We start from the raw sequence: 10,349 nt of genomic DNA on the forward strand, positions 1-10,349 counted from the left end.
CTGGTTCTCCATGAATTGACGCTGGTTCTTGTGGGATCAGAAGAAGCATCTCAGTGCTGCTTTGGAATAGGAGCAGAATACCTGACTAACAGCTGGATGTGGGCTTTCAGGCACTGGTAGACAACAGTGACGGCATGGCCAACTCCATCATCTGCACCGACAGTCCTGGGAATATCCTCTCAACTCTGACATCCAGTGGTGAACAGCATCCCTTGGAATTGGTTCAGGAAGCTATAGAGACCTGGGGGCGCATGCAGCAATATTTTGATCAAATGGAGGAGAGAAGCCAGAGGATCAGAAGGCACTTCCAGCACATAGACTCTCTGGTAGAAGAAATCAGATGGTGAGTGTTTCCTCCTCCTCCTCCTGCATTCCAGAAACAATCTGCTTGCAGGCCTGGGAGTTCAGAGGTGCCCTGGGTGAAGAAGTCACCTGCCTACCATGTGTAGGCCTCAGTGTGGCTCTCGAGCATCATCCTGTCTGGTTTTTCATGCTCTACTGTGAGTCCCAAGGCTGTCTGGGAGTTGCACAGCCATGTTGGAATAGAACTTCTTGCCCTGCTGCTTCCTCGAGTTCTGTTCTTTGTGCACCCCTGCCCAGCCACTGCTTCTCACTGAGGGAAGGCAAAATCCTGCCTTTCCCATTGCCTCTGGAGGATTTTCTTGGGAGGGAAGGAGCAAGGTCTTCCTTAGCCCACTACCCCCAGCTCCATCCTGGAGTGCTGAAAATGGCATTGCTGACTCTTCAGGCCTCTTGATTCTTCTGACTGAGCCTTGTCTCTGCAGTGACCGTGCAAACTTTGAGATGTCCAGGGAAATGCTGCTGCAGTGCACTGGAATCCCGGAGCCAGGAGCCTTGGGTGTCCATCTGGAGAACACCAAGCAGAGGAAGGAAGCGTCAGCCCAGGCAGAACAGACAGAGCAGCAGGACAGAATGGAGGTTGGTTTGGGAAATGAGACTGGTTTTCCCTTGAAAACTCGTCTTGCCCCTTCTTGTACAGTGAAGGGCTTGGCTATACTCGAGGGAGAAGACCCACTGTTGTAGAGCGAGCTGGAAGTCAAGAGGCAGACATTGGAGGAATGGCAGCTTCAGAGGGATCAGCTGGAGCAAGAGAGGGATGATGTTAGCATGGCTCTGAACACCTTATTGCTAGGCAGCACGTGTGGGAGTGGGAGTTGTGGCAGCCAGATCAAGCCAGATGCTGTTTCTGGCAGTAGAAGACAGGCACACTGCTGTGAACACCTGGCTCAAGATGGCACATGCATTGATTAGCCAGGAATATGCATGTTCATCAGCACAGCGTTGCATGCTTCTGCAAAATGTGTTGCTTTGGGCAGCCACAGAGCCTCAAAAACGGGGAACAGAGAAGGGGAAGGGTCTGGAGCACAGGAGTGACCAGGAGTGGCTGAGGCAGCTGGAGGGGCTCAGCCTGGAGAAAAGGAGACTCAGGGGGTACCTTCTTGCTCTCTAGAGCTCTCTGTTACAGGAAGGTGCAGCCAGGTGAGGGTCAGGCTCTGCTCCCAGGGAACAAGGGTCAGGAGCAGAGGAAACAGCCCCAAGCTGTGCCAGGGGAGGTTTGGATCGGGTGTTACAGGATAGCTGCAAGAGAAGGCTTTGTTTCTGAGGGTCTCTGTCAGACAGTCTCAGTTCTGGGGAATGTGGTAGGTTTGGCAAATGCACAGCAGAGGTTTTGCTTTGGCCACATCAGCCAGATTAACGTCCATCAGTCACTAAATGTCTGCTCAGCACAAAAGCCACTTCCCTGCGAGGCATCCTCTCCTTCCAGAGGGTTGCTTTGATAGGTGAGGAGGTGATGCTGTGATGTGAGTTTTGTCTTTGAAGGGGGAAATCCTGTATATTTTCCCTTGATTCAGCAAGTAAATTTGCTTTGTCAAACCTTCCTGAAATTGTCCATCAAAGAAATAGGTCCAGAGAGAAATTCTGTTTGCAAAGTGGCAAAAGTAGAAGATGCAGTGGTTTTGGGTGACAACACGGAGTTTGGAGGAGGGATGCTTGTTGGGAAGGAGCTGTCTGGTCCCAGGCAGGGCAGCAGGGCCTGACACAGCACTTCCAAGGTAACAGTGCCAGAGGCTTTTGGCAGCCCAGGCTATCAGAGCTGCCCAGGACAGGTGCTGTGAAACTTTGAGCCCAGAGCACAGGTGCTCCTTGTCCTCTGGCTGCCTGCGAGGTGCCACTGGCTGGCTCTGCACAGGGCTCCTGAGGAAGGGCTCGAGCTGTACCTTGTCCCACTTGCAGGTTTCCCAGGAGCAAGAGTCATTGGGCAGGGCTCTGGAGCAGCTGCGCCAGGAATCCTCTGGCCAAGAGCATGAAATGGCTCAGGTGTGCAGAGAGAAGGAGCTGCTGGGCCGTGAGAAGGCTGCCCTTGAGGGCCGACTGGCAGCCACAGAGCGCCACCAACATGACCTTTCCAAGCAGCTGGCAGAGACCAGGTAAAGGCAGGGAGCAAACCCTAGGCAGGACAGGGCTGAAGAGCTGTAATGATAAAGGTGCTAAACACTACACAGGGGTTTGTAGTACTCTCTGTGCTTTTCAGATGTAGATTTGGCTGTTGAGGCCAAGTTGGGCTGGGCTGTCTGTGCTATGCCAGGCCATAGGGAAGGCCTGGGCAGTCACTCTGAGGGCCCGGCTCTGCTGTTGACATGGCACAAATGTGCCTTGTTTGGGCGAGTTTCCACGTCACTCATTTCCCATACTCAGGTGTGAGGATCTTGAGCCACATTGTCCTGGAATAACCGGCTGTGGGAGTCTGGGGCAAGCAACTCATGTCTCTCTGTGTGTGCAACTTGTAGGTCAGCAAAGGAGAGCCTGGAATCCAGGCTGTGTGCTGCTCAGCAGCAGATATCTCAGCTGGAGGTTACCTGGAACCATCTGGAGGCTCAAGTGCTCTCAGTCACACAGACCAAGGAGGTGCTAGAAGGTGAGAATCTCGTGTGCTTTGTTTGTGGTGCTGCCCCTTCCTAGAGCAGCTAAACACCCTGTAAAGCTGCCTCTGTCCACAGGGCTTCTGAGGAGTGGTGGGGTTGGTGGCACTCAAAGGGCCTGAGGTCAGTAAAGTCAGTAGAGACTCTGACTCTTGGTGTTGGTCGTGTTTGCAGGAGAAGTGAAGTGCTTGCAACGTGAGCTGGAAGCAGAGAGAGCTCTCAGGAGGCAGGAAAGGGAGGACACAGCTCAACAGCTCCTGCAGGCAGAGCAGCAGTATCACGAAAGCCTCAGGCTTCAGGGAACTGCTCAGCAGCTGGAAATAAAGAAGCTCCTGCAAGACCTGGTAGGGGACAGTACACTTCTGAATTGTCCAAGCCAGCCCTGTGGGTTGGTTTAGCACAAGCAGAGCCTGAGGGTGTGAAAGGGCAGCAATCCTCTGCCAGAGGCCTCCCGCTGCTGGGCCGGGCAGCAGAACCAGCAGCTCAGACTTGGAAGTGCCTGAAGGCCCCCAGGATGGTGCTGGGACAGTAAATGCAGCCAGAGCTTCAGTGAGGGTGTAAGAGGAGTTCCAGAGCAGGTTGGGCAGTGCCCACCCAAAGCGTGGCAGCCCAGGGCAGGATTGTCCTTGAGTCCCACCTGCCACAGAGCAGATGCCAGCGTGGAGCAGATGCCAGTGTGGAGCAGATGCCAACAGTGCTGCTGGCTGCAGGCGTGGGAACTCGGTTCCTTTCTTGCTGTGCTTCCACAGTGGACAGAGGGATTAGCTTTGGGCTGGAAGCAAATGGAACAGGCCCCTTGTCCCTGGTCCTTCAGTCCTTGTGACTGGGGCATCAGAGAGGGGAAGGTGACACCTCCTTTTCTGAATGCTTGGACTCAACGCTTGGGAAGGTCTTTGCCAAGATAAGAGGTTCCACGAGTCTGTGATTGTTGCACCTGCTGAGCTTCCTTTTGAATTCCATGACAGGACACGGTTTCTGGAGTGCTGTTGTCTTTTCCCGTTGGGGGTTGTGGGAGGGATGAAGCTTCACCTGTTTCGGCAAGGAGCTTGCCTGGGACTTCATCTTGCAAATTTTTCCTCCCCTCCTCAGTCAAGTGAGCGTGAAAGGCACCATGCAGAGATGCAGGAGACGCTGGAGCAATGGGAAAAAGAGAAGGCAGAGAGAGAGCAGGAGCACAAGAAGGTGCTGTTTGAGATGAGGCAGAAAGTTGCCACCCTGCTGGCCCAACAAGAAGAGGAACAAACTAGATTTGAAGATGCCAAACGACAGGTAATGATTGTGAGAGGAGAACTGGTGTGATTTTTTGCAAAGCTGGAGCTGTGGGACATGGCAGGACATGGGGCTGTGTGGAGCCTGCCCTCTGTGTCTTCTACATTGAATTAGGGGAGGTGAAAGCTGAATGGGGCTGTCTTTGGGACCAGGACTGAGCCCTCTCATAGGAAGCCAGGCAGAAACATCAGCTGTCAGCTGAGATTTTTCTGCTGCTCTTGTGCTCTGTTGTTCTAAGATGTACCTCAGGGTACCTTCACTGTTCTCTTTCCGCTCCCCTTTTGGTGTGTACTGGCATGTGTTCGTAGCCAAAGTGAGCTTGTAGATCTTTTCTTATGTGGGAAAGGGGAGGGCGCAACAGGAACACAGACAAGAGAAAAATCTTTTCCAAGACTTGCCTGGAGTATTTCTGAACAGTAACCCAGAGATGTCTTTGTGGCCGTGTTTTAAGTCACTTCCTGGGAAGCTGTGTCTGCCCCGGGGCAGGCAGTAGCCCAGGGGAGCTGCAGCCCAGTGCTGTGAGAGCACGTGAGCCCATCAGTCTTTGCCTCTGCCACGGATGTGGCAGGAGAAGTGTGAAGCCCTCTGCTCTTTCCTTCTGTGCAGGTGCTGCTGGAAGAGCAGAAGGAGAAGAGTGCTTTATCAGAGGCACTGCTCCAAACTCAGGGAGAGCTCAGCCAAGCACACCAGCAGGTCCAGCAGCTCAGGCAGGAGCTGAAAGAGCAGCAAGAGAAGGGGCAGGTAAGAGTGAGTAGGCAGGCAACAGAGGGCAGGGCAGTGAGAAGGGCACCAAAGGCAGCTCCTGGGACTGAGGAGGCAAGGGCTGCTTCAGGCCCTGGGAGCACAGAGCCTGGTAAGCTCCAGAGCTCAGCCCCAGGAAGGAAGGTTGCAGTGGAAGCAGAGAGCTGGGTAGAGAAGCAAAAAGAAGCAGCTGAAGCAATGGGATTTTGAGGCAGCACGTAGAACAAGCTGAGCCGGAGGGCAGGTCCCAGGAAGTTGCTCTGCATTTTGTTTTCCAGACCATTGAGGCAAATCTGCAAGCTGAGCTGCAGGCAGCTCGCAGTGAAGTCCAGACAGCGCAGAGGAGGCACGAGGAAGAGCTACAAGGCCTCAAAGAGGAAATTAATCTCCTCCTTGAGCAGAGGGAGGCTTTCCAAAAGCAGGTGAGTGAAACAGCAGTGGCACTGCAGCCGTGCAGGGAGGGGTCTGTGGCCTTCTTGCTTTTCCATGGCAGAGCAGCAGCTGATGGGGTGATCCCTGGGGCTGTCTCAGGCTCTGGGGGCTCCGTGGCAGCTGCTCTTCAGGACGCCCAAAGCTCTGCTGAATCTCAGCTGCTGCTCTGGACAGCAGGGCTAGTCCTCTGGGCTGTTGGCCAGCAAGCATCAGCAAGGATTCCTGCTGGCCTCTCCTTGCTAGCCTTGGTGTGGGAGGTGCTTTTTCAGGTGCCCTTGGTGGTGGGCCACTTGGAGACTGCAACAAGTTGTCCATATCCAGTGTGAATCTGGTGCTCTCAGGACAGGGAGAAATGGAAAGTTGTCCTTTGCCTTTCCTCACAGCCTGTGCTGTGGCTGACAGTGACAAGCTGTGGCTGTAGCCTCTGACTGCTTTGTTCTGTTTGACTGGAGGTGGGAGAGTTGACATCTCAGCTGGCAGCCTCCCGAGAGTCCCAGGAAATGACTGTCCAGAGAGCCCAGCAAGATGTGAGGGAGGCCCAGGAAGAGTCCAGGCAGAAGCAGTTGGAGGTTGAGCACACCCAGAAGATGCTGGAGGAGGCAAAACAACAGAACAAGGAGCTGCAAGTGCATCTGCAGAACTTGGAGAGGGAATGGAGTCGATGGGAAGAAGTGGCTCAGCACAATTCAGAATTGCAGGCTTCTGTGCATACTCTAGAGAAGGAAAAAGCCAGGTAAATGAAAGCCTGTGGGACTCTGCATTGTGGTGAATGGATTCCCTCTTTGCCATCCTTGCACCTGCCAGGGCCTCTGGCAGCATTTCTTAAGTGGCAGATTCTGAACTCTGGGTGCAGACACTTCTCATGGTCTGCATGTGTCATGGTTTGACGCCCCATGAAAATGCAACCTACCAATCAAATGCTGTGAAATGCGATCGAGAGCAGAGCAAAGCAGGCCAAACTTAATAACAAAGGAAAGACTTTATTACACTACTGCTAATAATATAAAGGGGAAGAAAAAGAAAAAAAACCACACAAACTTCAAAATGAAAACCTTCCAAAACACTCCTCCTCCCACCACCCAACTCCAACCAACCACAGCGAGACCCATTTAGATCCTTAATCCAGTTTTCACCCTTCAATATAATCAATACTGAATCCATCGGGGAAGAGAGGAGTCCCCCTTGCACCACAGACCCCCAGGAAACACAGCTGCCACCTCTTGTGTTTCCATGTCACACGTGGCACTGCCCAGACCCACCGGCCAGTGCGACACTCTCCTCTCCATGTCACAGTGCTCTCACCACCGTGCATGGACAGAGACTGCTTATAGGGCCCCTTTAAGGATGCTTTGCCAAGGACCACCAGGAACAACAGTCCAGTATCGCATTTCGGGACTAGAGTCCCCCCCATTTTCCCCTGGGGCCGAGGGTCCAAGGTCAGAGATCGCCTTCTCCTCTTCTCTGAAGACGGAGGGCATCCTCACACCCTCCTCAGCTCTCTCTGTCCATTCCAGAACTGGTAGTTGCTGAAGAAGGTCTCTTGGCTCACCAGTGCATCCCCCTAAAATGCAGTCCCTCTTGAAAGAAGGAGTGGTTCAGTCTATGGTAAACAAGCAGAGTCCAGCCAAAAGGCACTCCATCATCTCCCCCCAACCTTCTTCTCTGAACATCTGAGGTCCCAGGCTGTCTCTCTTTCCTTCAAATTGAGGAGGAGTAATATTTCATAAAGCCTTCATTTCCCAGGAAAGGGTTAAAATTCCTGGACTCCCCGGATGGCTGAAATCTCAGCCCAGGACTCCTTCTCCTGTCTCCCACGCTGGGCATCTTCCCCCCCTTCTCCTTCTCCTCTGTCGGCAAACTCCCAGGTATATGCTGGCTCTCTATCTCTTTTCCCTCTAGCTTAGGGGAGGGGGAACAAAGACATCCCAGATGTTCTCCACCCTTCCGTCCGCAGGAGCTGGCCCAGCTCGGTTCCGATCCTTCACCCCCTGGCCTACCTCTGCAGGCCGCATGGCTCCCCTCCCCCAGCCAGCCTGGGCTGGGGAGAGGTCCGTACCTTGCGATGACCGGAACCAAAGGAGAGTGAGTCCTCCTGGGAATTCCGCCTTTAACCCCTCTGTGTTCTCAGAGGCGTGTCCACCTTCAATTGGTCACCCCAAGTGTCAGTATCCAAACCTGACCCCTGACTGTGACCTCTTCCTTCCAAAAAAAAAATTCTCTTCCCGTGTCAAACCATGAGAGGATGTTGTCTTTCATTTTCTTTCCTTTTAAGCCTTCAGCTAGAGTTTTTCTGCAGTCAAAGTCTTTTGGGGTAGTCCTTTGCCTCTAGGGGGTATTGTGTTGTTAGGTGGGTGTGTTGAAGCTGCCCGAGCTGCATTGTAAGGAGCTGGATCCATCCATCAGCCCCACCTTGGGTCTTGTACCTTGAAGCCTTTGGGATGTGGATCAGCCTGGCTTCTGATGCTCTTTCTGGGCAGAACCATCTTAAGGCCCTGCTTGCTGATCTAGGCCAGATTGCCCTCAGAGGCAGCCCAGAAACAAGAATGCCTCTGTGGCATCGTTCCTCATAAAATGTGTCCTGGGGCCTGGAGGGGGTCAAGCAGGCTCCCTGCCACCCTGCACAGTCACAGGCATGACTGTACAAAGAATGCAGAAACAGGACCAGGGGATGGGGGGCTCCTCCAGCTGATCGAGTCCTGCCAGTCTTCAGTGCCACAGGATTCTTCTTCCAAACCAAAGACAAAGGAGAGGCAGGGCACTCCTGCTTGCCTGGAGCCTTCTGCATCTGCCATCAGGTTTTGCTCCAAGCCTTGGCCGCCACTTGGGCCTCTGTTTCTCCAGCTGAAAGTAGGATGGGTGCTGGTAAACCTTAGGGAACTCGCCAGAGATCCCCTGGCTGTAGGCTGCTGCTCCTCCTACCGGGACGTAGAAGATTGGGGAAGGAAATGTCTCTTCCATGTTGACCAAACCTCCCTGCCTTGGAGCCTGGTTAGTCAGAAGAAAATTGTTCCTCTCCTCTAAAGTCTTCATTGCAAGACTTCATTAGCTTTGTATTCACATTCCCATCTCAAAAAGAAGGTAGGGTATGTAGGCAGGACTCCCTGTTCTTTCAGGAGCAAAAGCAGAGTCGGCACATGTTGGGCTGTGACTGCAGGGGGAACAAACAGCCAAGTTGTTTAGACAAACCTCATCAGACAGAGGAGTTTTTCCCTGAGGTGCTGCAAGTCCTAAGAGCTTACAGAATGTGATATCATATAGTAATGAGTTGCTTGCTTCCCTTCTAGGCTGCTTGTGTCTCTGGAGGAGAAGAACCAGTGCTTCCGAAAACTGGAAGAACAGAACCTGGTGCTGAAAAATCGTGTGTCTCGCTTATTTTCTGCTCTTAAGCAGGCAGAGCAGCTCTGTTCTGAGCATAGGAGACAAATGCAGGAGCTCAACACCCAGGTAAGCTGTGCAGTGGCATCCTCTTCTCCAGGGACACACAGCAGCACCTTTGGCTTGGAGGCCCCAACCTCTTTCCCCTCCCGGCAGCATCCACAGCTGCCGTGTTCTGCCCGGGGCTGCTGCGGCACCCTGAGGCCCAGGCTGGATCTGGTGTCTGCTGCCGAAGTTTTGCACCGTTCTCTCCCGGCTCCCAGCAGGACATCTGGGAGAGGAAGCAGCAGCAGCCTCCTCTGGAGCTTCTCCGTCCCTCTGTTAGCAGTGTTGTCCCAGACAGAGTTGGTGCCTGTGCCAGCACTGAGCAATGTGGGGACACAGAGGTGGCTGTGGCAGGCTGGGCAGGGCACTTCCAGCGCAGCCATCTCAGCTGCTGTTCAGAGCTGCAGCCTCAAGGATGCCCATTGCCTCCCTTTCCCTCTTTTCTCTACATTTGTCTCCATTGGAACCCTTGCTTCTGTGCCTTCTGGTTTTGGCATGGTTTTTGCCTGAAATAATTTCTCCTTTGTTCCTCTCCCTACTGTGCACTCTGCGGCCTCAGGAGCAGCCCTGTCCCTGAGGCTCTGTGCATCCTTCTTCCAGATGCAGGCCATGCTGCTGGCAGAGATAGAGAAGACAGCTCAGCAGGCAACTGAAGAGAAGCAGCTGCTGGAAACTGAGGTGTCTGAGCTGCGTGTGAGGCTCCAGAGCTCTGAGGAAAGAGCAGAGGCCATGGCCACACAGTGTAAGGCCATGGAGCTGGGGCTGAGGAAGACACAGGCTCAGAGGGACAATCTCAGAGCCTACAATCAGGAGCTGCTGAAACAGCTGGAGCACATTGAGCAAGGTACAGCTTCTCCTCCCCCAGCCACTGCCCCACCCTGTCCCACCTGCAAGGATCTTGCTGATGCCTTGCAGAGGAAAAGTGCCCAGAGATGGCAAAGGGGAAAAACAGCCAGCAGGAAATTTATCCATCCAAGTGCCAGTGAAAGCTTTTTTCTTGAGAAAGATGCTGTGGCTTGCAGAGCCATCTGGCTGTGCTAGGGCTGATCCTGGGCTGGAGCCTTTCAGGTGCTGTGTCTCTGTTAAGGAGCTGCAGCTGGATGCCTCAGCTTGATTCCCCCAAATTCCAGGCCCTGCCAGAGCCTCCAGGCCATTGGCCTCTCTGAGCAGGGCTGCACAGGCATTCCCTCTCCTTTGTCCCTCTTGGATTGCTCCCTCTGCACAAGACCAAGAGCAAACACACTTTCCTATCCCTCTGAACCTTGCCCCTTTCCTTCCTGCTTTTTTCTCTGCCTGGAAGTTTCCTTCATTTCTGTCAGCTTTGGAGCCCTTGTGTGCTCAGGGCCTGGCAAACACCGGCAGGCAGAGAAGACAGTGCTGTTGTCTCTGCAGGATGCACATCAGTGTGTCTTTGCTTTGCTTGTCCCCTTCTCCTTCTCCTTCCCTTCTCTGCTGCAGTTTGGTGGAAGACACAACTCAAGTACCTTTCTCGAGAAAGTGCCCTGGAGAAAGAGGCCACTGAAAGACAGGAAGAGGCTGTGACTC

General features: G+C 53.5%; 1 protein-coding gene across 1 annotated transcript; it reads left to right on the forward strand.

Annotated features, from left to right (window-relative positions):
• The first annotated feature begins 2,085 nt into the window (after nt 1-2,085).
• On the forward strand, nt 2,086-4,536 carry LOC140681251 (uncharacterized). Its single transcript, XM_072920728.1, has 5 exons — nt 2,086-2,450; nt 2,811-2,938; nt 3,117-3,286; nt 4,032-4,211; nt 4,450-4,536. Exons 1-5 carry the CDS (start codon nt 2,332-2,334, stop codon nt 4,534-4,536), a joined length of 684 nt encoding a protein of 227 aa, XP_072776829.1. The 5' UTR covers nt 2,086-2,331.
• Nucleotides 4,537-10,349: the final 5,813 nt, after the last annotated feature.

The sequence above is a fragment of the Taeniopygia guttata genome, chromosome 33, assembly GCF_048771995.1.
Source record: "Taeniopygia guttata chromosome 33, bTaeGut7.mat, whole genome shotgun sequence".
Classification (NCBI taxonomy): domain Eukaryota; kingdom Metazoa; phylum Chordata; class Aves; order Passeriformes; family Estrildidae; genus Taeniopygia; species Taeniopygia guttata.

Coding starts and splice junctions, on each gene's coding strand:
- LOC140681251 (XM_072920728.1), top strand. CDS start 2,332: ATGGCTCAGGTGTGCAGAGAGAAGGAGCTGCTGGGCCGTGAGAAGGCT. Junction 2,939..3,116: donor GACCAAGGAGGTGCTAGAAG/GTGAGAATCTCG, acceptor TCGTGTTTGCAG/GAGAAGTGAAGTGCTTGCAA. Junction 4,212..4,449: donor TTGAAGATGCCAAACGACAG/GTAATGATTGTG, acceptor TGTTGTTCTAAG/ATGTACCTCAGGGTACCTTC.